The sequence below is a fragment of the Colossoma macropomum genome, unplaced genomic scaffold, assembly GCF_904425465.1.
Source record: "Colossoma macropomum unplaced genomic scaffold, Colossoma_macropomum, whole genome shotgun sequence".
Classification (NCBI taxonomy): domain Eukaryota; kingdom Metazoa; phylum Chordata; class Actinopteri; order Characiformes; family Serrasalmidae; genus Colossoma; species Colossoma macropomum.
Genome location: NW_023494793.1, coordinates 11,022,646 through 11,036,475, shown reverse-complemented (window position 1 = coordinate 11,036,475; position 13,830 = coordinate 11,022,646). Strand labels below are relative to the sequence as shown.

The 13,830-nt window shown below is 36.5% G+C and overlaps 1 protein-coding gene across 1 annotated transcript; it reads left to right on the top strand.

Moving 5' to 3' along the window:
* The first annotated feature begins 4,411 nt into the window (after window positions 1–4,411).
* cdo1 (cysteine dioxygenase, type I) lies at window positions 4,412–12,852 on the top strand. The gene is made up of 5 exons (XM_036578461.1): window positions 4,412–4,628; window positions 6,674–6,751; window positions 7,490–7,647; window positions 8,142–8,311; window positions 11,841–12,852. Exons 1-5 carry the CDS (start codon window positions 4,459–4,461, stop codon window positions 11,868–11,870), a joined length of 606 nt encoding a protein of 201 aa, XP_036434354.1. The 5' UTR covers window positions 4,412–4,458; the 3' UTR covers window positions 11,871–12,852.
* Window positions 12,853–13,830: the final 978 nt, after the last annotated feature.

Genomic DNA, 13,830 nt, shown 5'->3' with positions numbered 1-13,830 from the left:
AATTTAGTGAAGTTGGCGACCGCGGCCAACTCTCCAAGATTCTTCCGCAGGAAACTGTAGTTTTCAAAAATAAAAGACGCTGTTAACTCACGACCAGATATGAAGAATTATCCACAATTCTGTCAATTCACGGAGGATTATGAAGGGGTGTTCTTTTTGTTTTAAGACACACTGCTTGGTTTGTCTTTAGCGTCAATAAAGTAAAAAAATATGAGACATATGTTTCTCCGGTGAATAACAGAGTCATGCACATCCACACAGAGCAGTCTGGTGTTTACAGTGAACGGACTGGCGAAGTCCTGTGGAAAGTAAAAAAAAAAATGCACGAATAAAAACTAAATAAAAGTATCGATCAAAAAAAGAGAAAAAAACGTCTAAATAAAACATAAAGCATATTACTTTTATTTAGAAATTAATGAAGTATATTACTTTTATTAATAAAGTATCTTTCAAAAAGCAGAAAAACAAGCTCTGTCAGCAGCTTGAAATAGCTGAACAGATTTACCAGTTGATGCCAAGTCTGAATCTTAAATGACTCCCTAATCCCTATGAAGCGCACTATACAAGTCATGAAACTATGGCTTCCAAACCCAATTAGTGCACTAAATGTTAAAGTGGGCTGTATCCCAAATAGCTCTCTAATAGACATATAATGCACTATTTAGAACAGGGGTGTCCAGTCTTCCCTGCAAAGGGCTGATGTGCCTTCAAGTTTTCACTCCAAACAAGCTGAAGCACACCTGATTCTACTTGTTTAATAAGTTGGTCTTAGTCTTCAAACATTTCATCAGGTGACCTCCTGAAGACCTGCAGCCACATCGGAACCTCTCTAGATAAGACTGGACACCCCTGATTTAGAACGTCCATTATTTGGAAGTTCTTATATCATGACCTGCATAGTGCACTACATAGAGAGCAGGGAGATTCTGTCTACAGACTGAACTGCACAGCAGGTGATAGAAATATTTAATTATTTATATATTTTATATATATATATATATATATATATATATATATATATATATATATATGTCAAGTCAAACAGGAAATGTTTCATGAACATTGATGTATATAGAATGAACATTGATATATGATAATGAAAGAACTAAAGGGCTGGAGGTCGGATGAAAAACCTGGACATCAATAAGTGGGCATTAACCAACTCCAGGTGGAGCTTAAAGGAAGGGGATTCTGATAAAGTAACAAGTATGTATACACAGTGATCCCTTGGATAGAGTGATCTGAGAGTGGCTGATATATGATGTGAAGCTACAGATGGGTGGATCTTCAATATATACTTAATTTGACATGGTGCAGTGGAAGATTCTAATGAGGCCATAATTTCTGTTTGAAAATGCTCTTTACTGAGAGCAAGGGAAAACAATCCTACTTGAAAAGCAACTGGAACTTGAGGTAGGTCCCTCTAAGCCCTGCTCTTTCTTCTGATGGTTACCAAACACAAACACACTCTAAGTAAACCTGAGCTGGGCACAAAATAGCCCAGTAAACATTCCATTTATATCAAAGTTCATTGTATATATATCAAAGTTCATTCCAAATTAATATTAATATTAATGTTCATTAAATATTTCCTGTTTGGCTTGCCATAATATGTATGTGATATATATTGAATACAGCACTTAAATGAGCACTGAGTTAAGTAACTAATTGTAATGTACTGCACTTATTGAAATGAATTGTATTGCACTGTGCTGTGTTTAACTCTGTTCCTTTTTCTCTATGTATCAGCATGGACGTTTTGTTTCTAGCTGTATCTGAGCCCAGGACTGGCTTTCTCTCTAACCTATTGGTAACTAGCAAAGATACTTTCTCTAGATAGACAAAGCTAAGTCGCTCTGGATAAGAGCATCTGCTAAATGCTGTAAATGTATGTGTGTGTGTGTGTGTGTGTGTGTATATATATATATATATATACATATATATATATATATATATATATATATATATATACAGTGAGATTCATTCGAAAGAGGCCCCGAATATTCTGTATTAACTCTCTCTAGGACAAAGTAATCTGAACGAAACAACATGCAATGTGCTCCTCAGTATACGGACCTTCGAACAAGCCGGGATGCCCCATGTGCAATCAATTACACATACGTGAAGGTATGTAGCGTATTTTTTTTTTTGTTTACATTGCTTACACACACACACACACACACACACACACACACATATATATATATATATATATATATATATATATATATATATATATATATATATATATATATATATATATATATATACTAGGTGAAGTGAAGGGTGTTAGATGAGCCCTCGGAGGGGTCGGGGTCGAGTGGACACAAGCGTCAATTTCAGCAGTATAACTCGTCCAGAAATCATTGTGAGCTGACATTTCTCTTTACAAACTCGAAAATATGGCGGACAAATCTGTTCATAAGCTACACATCAAGAACAAAAATAAACCCACTACACCAAGTTTATAACCGGACAAAACAATTACCTGCATGTTATGTACGTTATGCTCAAACATCTTTAAAAGACATTTTATATTGCGTAGTTTTCCTGGCTAGCTCACTGAGGCTAACCCACCGAGGGCGAGCGAGTCAAGTCCTCTGAGTGAGTCTCGTTTGAATAACCCGCTCCTCACTGCCCCTCCCGCACTTCTGCCGCGAGTGGACACTTGTGTAACGTCCGTGTGACGCACATCCGAGTAGTTGAAATGGGTGAGGGGAAAGTTAAAAAAAGATTTGAAACGGGGTCTTTCTCTCCCAAGGTAAAATGTTTGAGCACCCCTGAAGTACAGGATTCAAGCATGAAGTTAAAACTGAACAAACGATGTAACATTGCAGTCCGGAATCGGCCATTTCACTGCAGGAAGTTACCCATTTAAAACAAGCTGCTTTCAGAATTTGACAGATTGGATTCTTACAAAACTTTTCTTTCTGCGAGAAAACTTTTGTTTAAATTATTCATTCACTGATTTATTCGTTCATTCATTCTTTCATTCATACATTTGTGCAAGCTCTCCTGACATATATTTTCATGAGTTAAATTAAAGGGCCCAAATCCTTCGTGTTTCTCTTTTTTCTTGTATTTTTCCCATCAGAGGTTCGGTTATCACATGTGTAGTCTAGGTTGAAACATTCCTTATAGCTTCACCATTAATGGGCATATAAATGTAAATGTGCTGGGCTTGTGTGACATAACAAAAACAATTCAGTCAGAATGGGACATTTTTGCGTCCTCTAATGTATGGATTATATAAACTGGGGGTATGCATTTGGAAACTTAATAATGTTACATGAAAGTCTTTTATTTCAATTAAGTGATGTGAAATCGTGTGAGAAATGGGCGCAGCGTCCACTACACTTTCTATGTTTGTCCACGCGATGGCGCCAGAGCAGCGTTTTAAATTGAGCCTTTGAGCACATAGTCAGAGAACCGGCTCTGACACAGCCAAAATGTACGTGGGGGGAAAGTCTACACTAACCCTGCTCTAACGGAGTTGCAATGTGTTCATATTCAGAAATACTCAATAGAATAAAAAATAATTAAAAAGTTCTTTTTTCTCTTGACCGTTCGTATTCCTCGATAAGCAGCTTCTAAAGTTAATTGTATATCCGTCTGTGTGTGTGTGTGTGTGTGTGTGTGGTGTTCCCTCAAATAAGAACAAAAAGACTAGCCTACACGTGGACATTTTGTCCTAACCCAACCAGTGACCAAAACCCGCCCAGAAGCTCTGTTTTCTGTGCTGTGAGTGATGCTGTTCTGAACTGACTGGCATCTACACAGACAGTCCATCACTAACATGAAGTTACACCTTTTACAAACTGCAAATAACAAACTATTTTCACGCAGGGGCAAGGGGGTTTGCAGTCGCTTTTACTTCTCTCGAGCGAGTGAACTCAGCCTCCTTGGTTAGTCTTCACCACTTTAGCCGGATCTTTTCTCTGTGTTCTGCAGACTGTTCATTCAGAGTCGGTCCTCTCAGAGGCAGACTGCTTTAAATGATTGTGCAGGGACATTTACATGAAGCGTTTACGGTCTGCACAGTTTAACGCTTGGGGCTAAAGTTTTTCTTAACAGATGAGGTCTAAGGCAGACCTTTCTTTCTCTGGTCCATAGTTGAACAGCAGCCCAGTTCGAAAAGGAGAGTGTGTGGCAGGACTGATCCAAGTGTCAGAGACAGGGGTGCTGAGGTGGCTTCAAAATGAACTCAGACATGCTTCACTTGTCTCTAGCACACTTTATCTCTCTGTTATAGGCTAATGTGTAAGTAGTTTGTTGTAGGCATTAAATTCACACGTTAAAGCAGCATATATCCGTAATGTGTAGGTTTTAAAACCGATGCTATAGCGCGCGTACCCCTCCTAGCGAAGTGGTACCGCCCATTAAAGTTTCGCCAAAATCTATAAAACGTGAGCTCAGCTCATTCAGCGAGGCTCAGATCTGCAGAGAAAGGTGCTGAAAATGGAGCAGACCGAAGTAGTGAAACCAGAGACACTGGATGATCTTATTAAAATTCTGCACAAAATCTTTGAAAGTGACAACATCAACATTGAAGAGGTGCAGAATATTATGGAGGCATATGAAAGCAAACCTCAGGAGTGGATGAAATTTGCTAAATTTGACCAATACAGGTATTATTTGTATTTATTTATTTGTTAATTTATTTATGTATTTGTTTATTATTATAGAGAATCGTTGTACTGTTTGTTTTATAAGTGATGTTAAATGATTTTCTTCTCAGCAAGTAAATCAGTGTCTGTTTTGAAATGATTAGAAGTTCTGAATTTGACTTTTTTCTGAAATGTTTCTAAGTTAATAACAGAAGCTACGAAGGCCCTTCATTTTAAAGTATGTATTTATAGGCTAGATTAGTGTGAAATGTTTTAAAGTCTAGTTCACTGTTTGCTTCAATCTGGTTGCTTATTTTTCTGGTCGATACGTTGAGACCGCCATCAGCATCGAGGTCCATCTGTGTTTTGAGGAGACTTCATAAAGGAGGTGTCCCCTTCAGGGTGGGGATGGGGGCGCCAATCGCAGTCGAGTTTGTGGTCCACACCCGCTGATTTTTGCACGGACTGATTTGTTCTCCACTCGTATTCCGACAGGCTCCGCCCCCTGCGCTTCGATTGGCTGGTAGTTCACAGAAGCAAAGCGATCTAGAACGATGGACGCTAGGTGTGTATGAACTACCAGCCAATCCTCGCTAAGTGGGCGGGGCTTACATGAACGCGGAATACGGGTGGGAAAAATAACGCAGCGTGTCGTTGAGAAACTCAAGTTCCATTGCCATGTTTGTAAATCTAAGGGGTCGTTCTGTTACTGAACTTTGTTGATCGCACTTTCTCGAATTAGCACAGGCAGAGCTCCTCCACTGTCATTCACATCACATCTCTATGCTGTAAAAGAGCTTCATTCAGCCTCTGAATTAACAGAATTGAATTTAATTAGGGGGGAATTATACATCAGATTGTGCAAACCCAAACTAAATTAAATACGTCCCAGTGCAAAGTGTGTAAGAAAATTGCATGTTACTTTGATACATTGTGCTGTGTAGGTGTATCGATTTAATTAAGGGTACTGAATGGAATAAGAAAATCCTATGAGGAGTAAAGTGAACTGTGATATCCTCAGTTATAGATATGCCTCATACGGAAATCTGATATATGGCAATATATGGCTTTCAAATGTATGACATGTATTAGCATACATGCATATCCCACTTATTTTTGTCATATATGGACATATATGTGACATATATGCCAACTCATTTGAAACTGATTATTTTCAAATATGTAACATATAGTTCAGCCGTACGTCAACATATATTCATGTTATATAATGTGAGGTCTTTATTCTTCGTCTTTGTTTCTTCCACATACGTTCTAGTGAAGTGAAAATGAGTATGATAGCTCAACTCTAAAAACATGCACATGTAAGCTATGCAGTGAAAATCATTTAAACATGAAATAAATGAAAATATTTGGCCTCATTCACCAACCATTCTTAACAAGAAATTTATTCTTAAAACCCACTTAACTGACAGTCACCAATGTTTTCTTATTAGGGATTTGTTCTTAGGTAAGAACAGAATCTACACACACTCAAGAGCACAAACGTGCAAACAGTTCTGTGCTTTAAGAACTCATCATGAATCTAACATAGACTCTTTCTTAGGACCTTTCTCAAGAACAAATTTAAGAAAAAACTTAGCAAGATATTTGTGAATAAGGCCCATTGTTCCCTGACACATTTAGATGATTTAATGTTTAAAAGCAAACAGTTAACATTAAATTATTCATATATGTCCAATATTTGATACTTACATATATGTACAAATATCAGATTTCCGTATGGGGCAGTTGCTCTTCAGTCTTTTTTCTGCATTTGTGTCTATAAAAACTTGTGTTTATAATGTAATGGTGTTCAGAAGCATGTATCATCCTCTGACATGAAATTCTACTAAGCTGATTAATTTCAGAAAATGTTCATTTGAACTTGAGTCATTTAGTTTTGAGCCCGTGATTGCTTTTGGACATTAGTTTTGCCATGGTTTTATCCAGTGGCTTATTTCTGTAAATTGATACTAAAGCTAACCTTATTATTATTATTATTATTATTATTACAGAGATGATATGTAGCGACAGTATTTAAAAATACCTTTAATGTCTTTGTTTAGATACACCAGGAATCTTGTGGATGAGGGCAACGGCAAATTCAACCTGATGATTCTCTGTTGGGGTGAAGGGCATGGCAGGTAAGGAGTTACTGATGTCAACATCAGAATACCAACCACCATTGTTGTGTTTTAATACATAAAAGACCTTCAAAGAGCATATTCCTGCAAGGTACAACGTATAACATTTTGCTGTATAATGATATTGTCTTCTTGAAGTTATATGGAGTTCCACTGTAGTCAAAATAACAGGTATTTTGTCAAGGTTTGAAAGTATAGTAAAGTATTCTTTAACCATATTTATGAGCTTAGTTAATGATAAATTATGCCAGCTTAGTTAATGATAAATTATGCCAATTTAAAAACTGGACTTAAAGATTCTGTCCTGCTGGAGACACACAAGCTGATAGTGGAGTTCAATGGCCTTGTGATGTAGGAGGTTATAAATGGAGATAATACATTGATAAGCTCAAAGAAACGCAGACAGAACTGTATCTAAGCGGTTTACTTTTCATCATCATCATCATCATCATCAAAAAGTAAACTCTGAATCTTCTTCAGTTGCTTTCCAAAGCAGAAAATGCTTCATTCACTCGGTCCTGTAAACAGCTTTGCGAGAGTGAAATTACAGGGTTGAACAGAATGTCGTGCCATTGTCCCATTAAACTGTGCTGCTGGAGTTCTAACCCCACACTGACTTTGTCCACAGGGTTATTTTCATTTAATGATTGCGTTACATGAAATCTAAAAGTAGGATGTTCAATTATAGCAGGTTTGTTACGTATTTCTGAATGTGTCTTTGCTTTGCGTCACTTGCAGTTCTATCCATGACCACGCAGATTCCCACTGCTTCATGAAGCTGCTGCAGGGCCAACTTAAGGAGACTCTGTTTAAATGGCCTGACCGTAAATCACATGGCGACATGGTCCAGAAATCTCAGCGAATCTTACTGGAAAACCAATGTGCTTACATCAATGGTAATACTGCTTGATGTTTCTGCTGCTTACAATGGCTCTTTTGAGCCAAATGGTACAGAATGGTACACACATTAACAGTGTCATTCATGTCTTTGGTAACAAAGCACTGAACCAAAATGCTTATTTGGCAAAGCTAATAAAAATGTTTCCTAAGACAGCATGTCTATTCTCCTGAGAGGGCTAGTCATTTGATCTACTGCTTTTATTTATTGCCAGACCTGTCTGTAGCTTTAAATGTGCTACTAGGCAACTAATAGGATCTAGGTTACATACTAGATTACGCGTTTATAAATATCAAGTCTTCAAATATAACTTTACCCTGAAATAGATATGAGCTATAAATAATACTTCATTCAGAAAATACATACTAGCTAAATCCTGTGTGATTTGAGATTTGATTGCACCTCTTTCATGTGAAACATGACTGTACTGTGAAGGGGAAACTTAGTATGGTTTCATTTGAATGTTTCCACTGGAATGTCTGTCTGTTGCAGATTCCATAGGCCTCCACCGGGTAGAGAACGTCAGTCACACGGAATGCGCAGCTAGTTTGCACCTGTACAGCCCCCCCTTCCAGTACTGCCAGACTTTTGACCAGCGAACGGGGCACAAGAACACTGTCAAAATGACGTTCTGGAGTAAATTTGGGGAGAGAACACCATTTGTAAGTGTGCACATTGTTTACACATTAAAAATCACTTGACATAGCCTTTTAGTGCATTTACTAAATGCATTTCTGAAGCAGTAGAACCAACTGTTTCAGAAAAACAGTTTAGAAGCTATGGAAACAAATACATTTTAGTACAGCTTGTTTATAAAATCACCTATGCTCAGGTCCAAAACTATTGATATCCTTGAGGAAGACAAAAAATAAAAATGTACATAAAATATACAGCACAAAGAAATACAAATACACTTAAACAAATGTCATTGCATATGCACTGTTTTATTCCAATACAATATTTTTAAACAAGAAAACATCTTAGAAGTATGCTTATATATAATTCTTATATAGTTTGAAGGCAATCAGTTCTGTAATAAAAATATTATCATTTAATATGTCATTTGCTATGTTATGTAATATTCTGTAGTGCAGCATTGCATCTTCTGGCTTCATTGGTTTGAAAGAATCTTTCTGTTTTTCATCCATCATACATCATACAACCATTGGGAACACCCCAGCTCCTACAGCACTAAAGAAATGCACTGATGTAGAGGCTAATAAACACAGAAGTGATATTTGGCCCAGCTGTAATGTTAGCTCTCTGGCTTCCTTCATTAATCCTGCATTAGCCAGCTAGCAGGGAAAAAGAGACATTTCCTCCCATCTTCAATATACATCATCTGAAAGGGTTTTTTCTAGTCTTTAAACCAGAAAACCTCTCTCTTGAGACTATTATGGCACTGCGAGGAGGCATTTTTACAACAGATGTCATGGCTACGTTTTACAGTTTGACCAGAATGTTCCTTTAAATTCAGCTAAATGTTTCAGAACTCTTTGTGGCCTTTCATCGTTTCTTGTTTTAAACAGAAAAAGAGGTAACACAAAATTCTTTTGTCATCCAAAAGTCAAAATAAATTCAATATAATCGGTTGTTTATATAATTATTGTTTAAATAACAATAAAATCTTGCTATAGTTGACCTAACAACGCAGAAGTTTAAAAGCTATAAATATGTGACTTACCAAGAAAAGGCTGCACATAATCAAAATTACCAGTAGATTATTTATTGGAAAGTAACATGGTTGTTGGAAAGAAACCTTTATTGCCTCTAAACCAACAGAAGCTCTTTTGATGGGAAGCTGTTGTGGTACAATGAGTCCAAAGCCAAAAATCAATCCTTTCACAGTTTTTTTTCAAACATTGGAGTACTTGATCAGATTAGTGACATCACAGATTCTTTTATCAGAACATTCATGACCACATTGAGGTCACAGATGACCTCAGCACTTCAGTCTTTAGGCTTTACCTTGGTTTATCTACTCACGTCAACTAATGAAGGACTTGAGTGTATTTGAGTGTATTTATGTCAGGAAAAAAACACTGAACTCTGCAGTGCTGTGGCCATACAGGACTGGAGTCCACTGAACTCTAGCAAATGGCTTCATTTACTTTACCTACAAGATGGACTTTATAATATGATCATGAGCCAAATCAACGCATCGTCACACGTGGTGGGCTGAAAGTCAACATTCTGCAATGGCCACCTCTGTATCTGGCTTTGAGCCCTGTTAAAGACCTGTGGTCTGATAGTACGTCACATGTTTGAAATGGTCCACCATGCAAGTCCATGTTCCCGATCAAACAATAAAAGTCAAAGACTGTTATAATTAATAATACTGCCAACATTTTGATTATTTTATTGGGCGCAGAAATAAGAGAGCAGATAGATAAATAAAAACTAAATTTGCCCTAATTTAACCTCTTCCTTGGGCTCTGCTTCAGAAGTCCTTTTGTTGTCTGTTTATTATAATGGCTATAAAACCGGATGGTTTTATCAGTTGATAAAACTTATCTATCCTTGCACCCAAGGGTCATTATATGCATCTGTCTTCAAAATTACCAAGACATTGACATAAAGCATAAAGATGTTGAGTGATGTATCAACATCTTCTGTTTGCTGCTTATAAAGAAAATCCTTCATTTTGAGGTGAAAAAGTAAAATGATGCTTTAAAGTTTGAGATCAAATCACATATATGACATGTCGTTGTTTCTTATAAACATTTATTTCAATGATTGAACCTCAGCAAAGTCTTATAATCATTTGTTGGCACACAAGGCTACAATGAAAGTTAATGAGGCTGGCGTTTCCTACTGTTTAGCAATATATTTCCTACTGTTTAGCAGGAGAGCTGAAGGGAAGCGTTCATGAGGCTACACCAGACCTACATAAGCCTTACATGACAACTGACATAAACCTATATAGACATTTATAAAGGCTTTGAGCTGGCATCAATTGTCGAACACATAATAAAGTGAATCAACAAAAGCAGCTTTGTGACTATTGACACTTGTTGGAAGAAGCTCTTATAAATTTTTATGTAGGTTTATATCAGTTGTGATGAAAGGCTTTTGTAGACAGCCTTGCGAATTCTGCTTTTTAGTAAAGTGCCGTATATTTTCTACTGGTTAGCAATACATAAAATTGTGCAAATATAAGAACAAAACATTATTTCCCGTGTTTGGTCGTGGCCTGTGGTACAACACAAAACAAGAATTATTGATTTCAATTGCTAGTCTTTTCTGTGTTTTTCCTGCTGTAATGAACCAGATTCAAGTACTCGAAAAACGTGACTTTAGGACTGTCATAGGTGTTCCTTCAAGTAGTATTTGCAACAATTTAATATAACCTTATTATAATGTAAATTCCTTAAAGTGTCATATAGGAAAAATGTCAAATATCTGTTAATAAAACCTATTGGGCCAATAGAAATACTTCAAAATTACTTAGAAAAACTTTTGTTACTATAACTTACATTGAAAGTTGAGAAGTTTTTTTTCCCTCTCCTGTGAAGTTGCCATTCTGGAGAATGTTTAGCCATGAGAGTGATTATATCTTGCAGACTATCTAAATAGTTTTTGGTTAACTACTTGCAGACACTGCAAAACAGTATAGAAAAAAAGAAACTGCTAAAATTGGCAAGTACTGTATGTTCCATCCCTGCAGGCACGTTTCCAGCCACCTACAACTAACTAACCCTATAATGATTGTGGGCTTTGCTACATTTTTATGACATAAAATCTCCATGCTGTGCATTGGGGTGGAATTCTAGGAATCTGTCTTAGAAGCTAGAAGACACGTGGTGAGAAAAGTGTCTGTTCTTCAAGCGATTCACTGATTTCTTCAACATGTGAGAGCTTGCGCCAAATGTTCTGGCTAACGGCTAATGAAAAACAGACGCGTGGATGATCTGTTTCGGCCTCGGCAAATACAATGGGCTTATCTTCCATTCAGAAGTTGCATAACTTCACCTTGACCAAAATGCTGTCTGGCCAAGAGTATTGCAACATCTGACCTGTGATAAGATAGAACCTAACAAACTGTGCTCACCTCAACAGCTGCTCTTAGGTGTCTTTTTTTTTAGCATTCTTTAATTTTAGTCTGGATATTTCAGATTGAAAGTTACCTTATTTTTTCAAGATGATCCATTTCAGTGTTGGACTCACCTTTTTTTCTTTTTTATTTCTTAGGAAACTGCAGTTTCACAAGAAAATAACTGAGATGGGGAGGACAACATATGGAATTCTAGGAAATTTGGAAATTCAAGCCTAATTGAGATGACGATGACGTGTGATACAAAAAGAATGATTCAACACTTTTTTTTTAATTTGCAAAGGACATTGAAATGGGGACTCATGCAGTAATTAAAGAGGCTTTATTGTGACCCAGTGTAGGCTTGGCAAATGCTGCTGAACACAGGCTGAGGGCCTGAATAGCGGTATTAGGCTGGACTGCGCCATGAATCTGTTCTTTGTTCACTCGGTTTGAGGAGACCCCTTCTGAACAGCATTCCTATGTGTCTGTGACCTGTGTAATCACACTTTTGTACTGTTACGGGGATGGAAGTTGTTTTGTTTGAAGTGTGTAATTTATGAGAACAAACTATTTTCGTTTACTTTACCTTGTGGTCACATAAAAAGTAATTGCCTTAAAATTGCCCTCGATCAACAGAATGCTTTCACACCCAATGGAGCACTTTCTTTTGCAGACGTGTTGATTTCTGTGTAAACTTTACATGGTGTAAAACCTCTAAATTGTAACATAACATCATGCATATACAGTCTAGAGATTTGCATGTGATTTGCATGAGTTTACTATTATTATTATTATTTTTAAATATAAATTTCACTGCCAGTAATTTACATTTTTATCATTTTTTAGAGGAACAAAAAGGGTAACAATTGTTCTCAGCATCTTTTGAGCCTAGACATTTATTTACAATACAGTCTTACTTGAGAAGTTCAGTCTTAAGAATGATTTCTTTTTTTGTTCTCTGGAAAAAGCAGAAAACAATGATATCATTGCTCAGTGAATAACACTGGCTTTTTTCTATAGGATTTTTTGAGTAACTGTAGAGGTATTTATAGGTTTGAATGGTTTGAATAGCTTTCACTAGTAATACTGCTTACTCCATCAGCCGAGCAGTTGTGATCTTGACAAGTTTGCTTTTACTGTAAACCATTAAACGTTATTTCTGTAAAATTTCTCTGTCCATTTTTGTGTCTATATGATAAGATTGTTGCTCTTTGTTGTTGAACGTCTCATATCTTACATTGTCACTGTATTTTTTTAACAATGAAGTCCACTTATGAGATTTGTGTGGGTGTATGTAAAAAACAGTTGTGGTAAATTTTTACATGAACATTTCCTAACCTCTCTTTGTCCCTTAGAATTAAACATTCTGTTTTTGTCACTGTTGAGACATGTTGGTACATGTAAATGATCTTTGTTCTGATTGGCTCTCATGTATTATACCTCATTCGAAAAGCAGTCTGGATTGAAACATTCCTTATAACTTCAGTGAATGGGTGGAGCTAAACTGCTGTGGGTTAAATATATATGTTGGTTTTTGTGACATCATAAAAACAATGAACAATGAGCTTCATTTCCATACAGTCATATGCAAAAGTTCAATTACGTGCTTGGTTCATTTTCTAAGTTTTTCAGTTTTCATTTTCTAAGCCCAAGCTTTTGCATATGGCTGTACTTGGACCATATAGGCTGGGAATTATTTAAAAAAAGAAACCAAGATAAACTTGTTCTTCCATGACATGAGCCCTTCAGTACATGAGGTTGCTGGTAGTGGACAGAAAAAAAGCAAATGTGACTTTTATTGTATGTTTAGAATATTTACATCGACAAAACCTGAAAGTAAAAGTTCTTTTATATTGTCCAAATACATTGTCTGCCACTATAAACCCATATACTCAGGCCTGTGTTTGTAGAAGTGAGTCTATATTCATCCTGAAATAGGTCAACAAGAGTAGTAGTCAGGTCATGTGTCACTTTAAAAAAAAGAAAGAAAGAAAGAAAGAAACCAAAAAAAATGAAAACAAATCTCAAAATCCCAACCACAGTAGGAGAGAAGGAAATTAGTTTCCACATTTTCTCTCTATAATTACTATAACAACTTCAAGGCATTTACAGTTTACTTATTAATTCATGAATGTTTTTAAGTTT

Excerpts from the sequence above, each read along its gene's own strand:
- cdo1 (XM_036578461.1), top strand. The coding sequence starts at position 4,459 with ATGGAGCAGACCGAAGTAGTGAAACCAGAGACACTGGATGATCTTATT. Across the intron at positions 7,648-8,141 it reads CCAATGTGCTTACATCAATG|ATTCCATAGGCCTCCACCGG; the intron begins GTAATACTGCTT and ends TGTCTGTTGCAG. Across the intron at positions 8,312-11,840 it reads TTGGGGAGAGAACACCATTT|GAAACTGCAGTTTCACAAGA; the intron begins GTAAGTGTGCAC and ends TTTATTTCTTAG.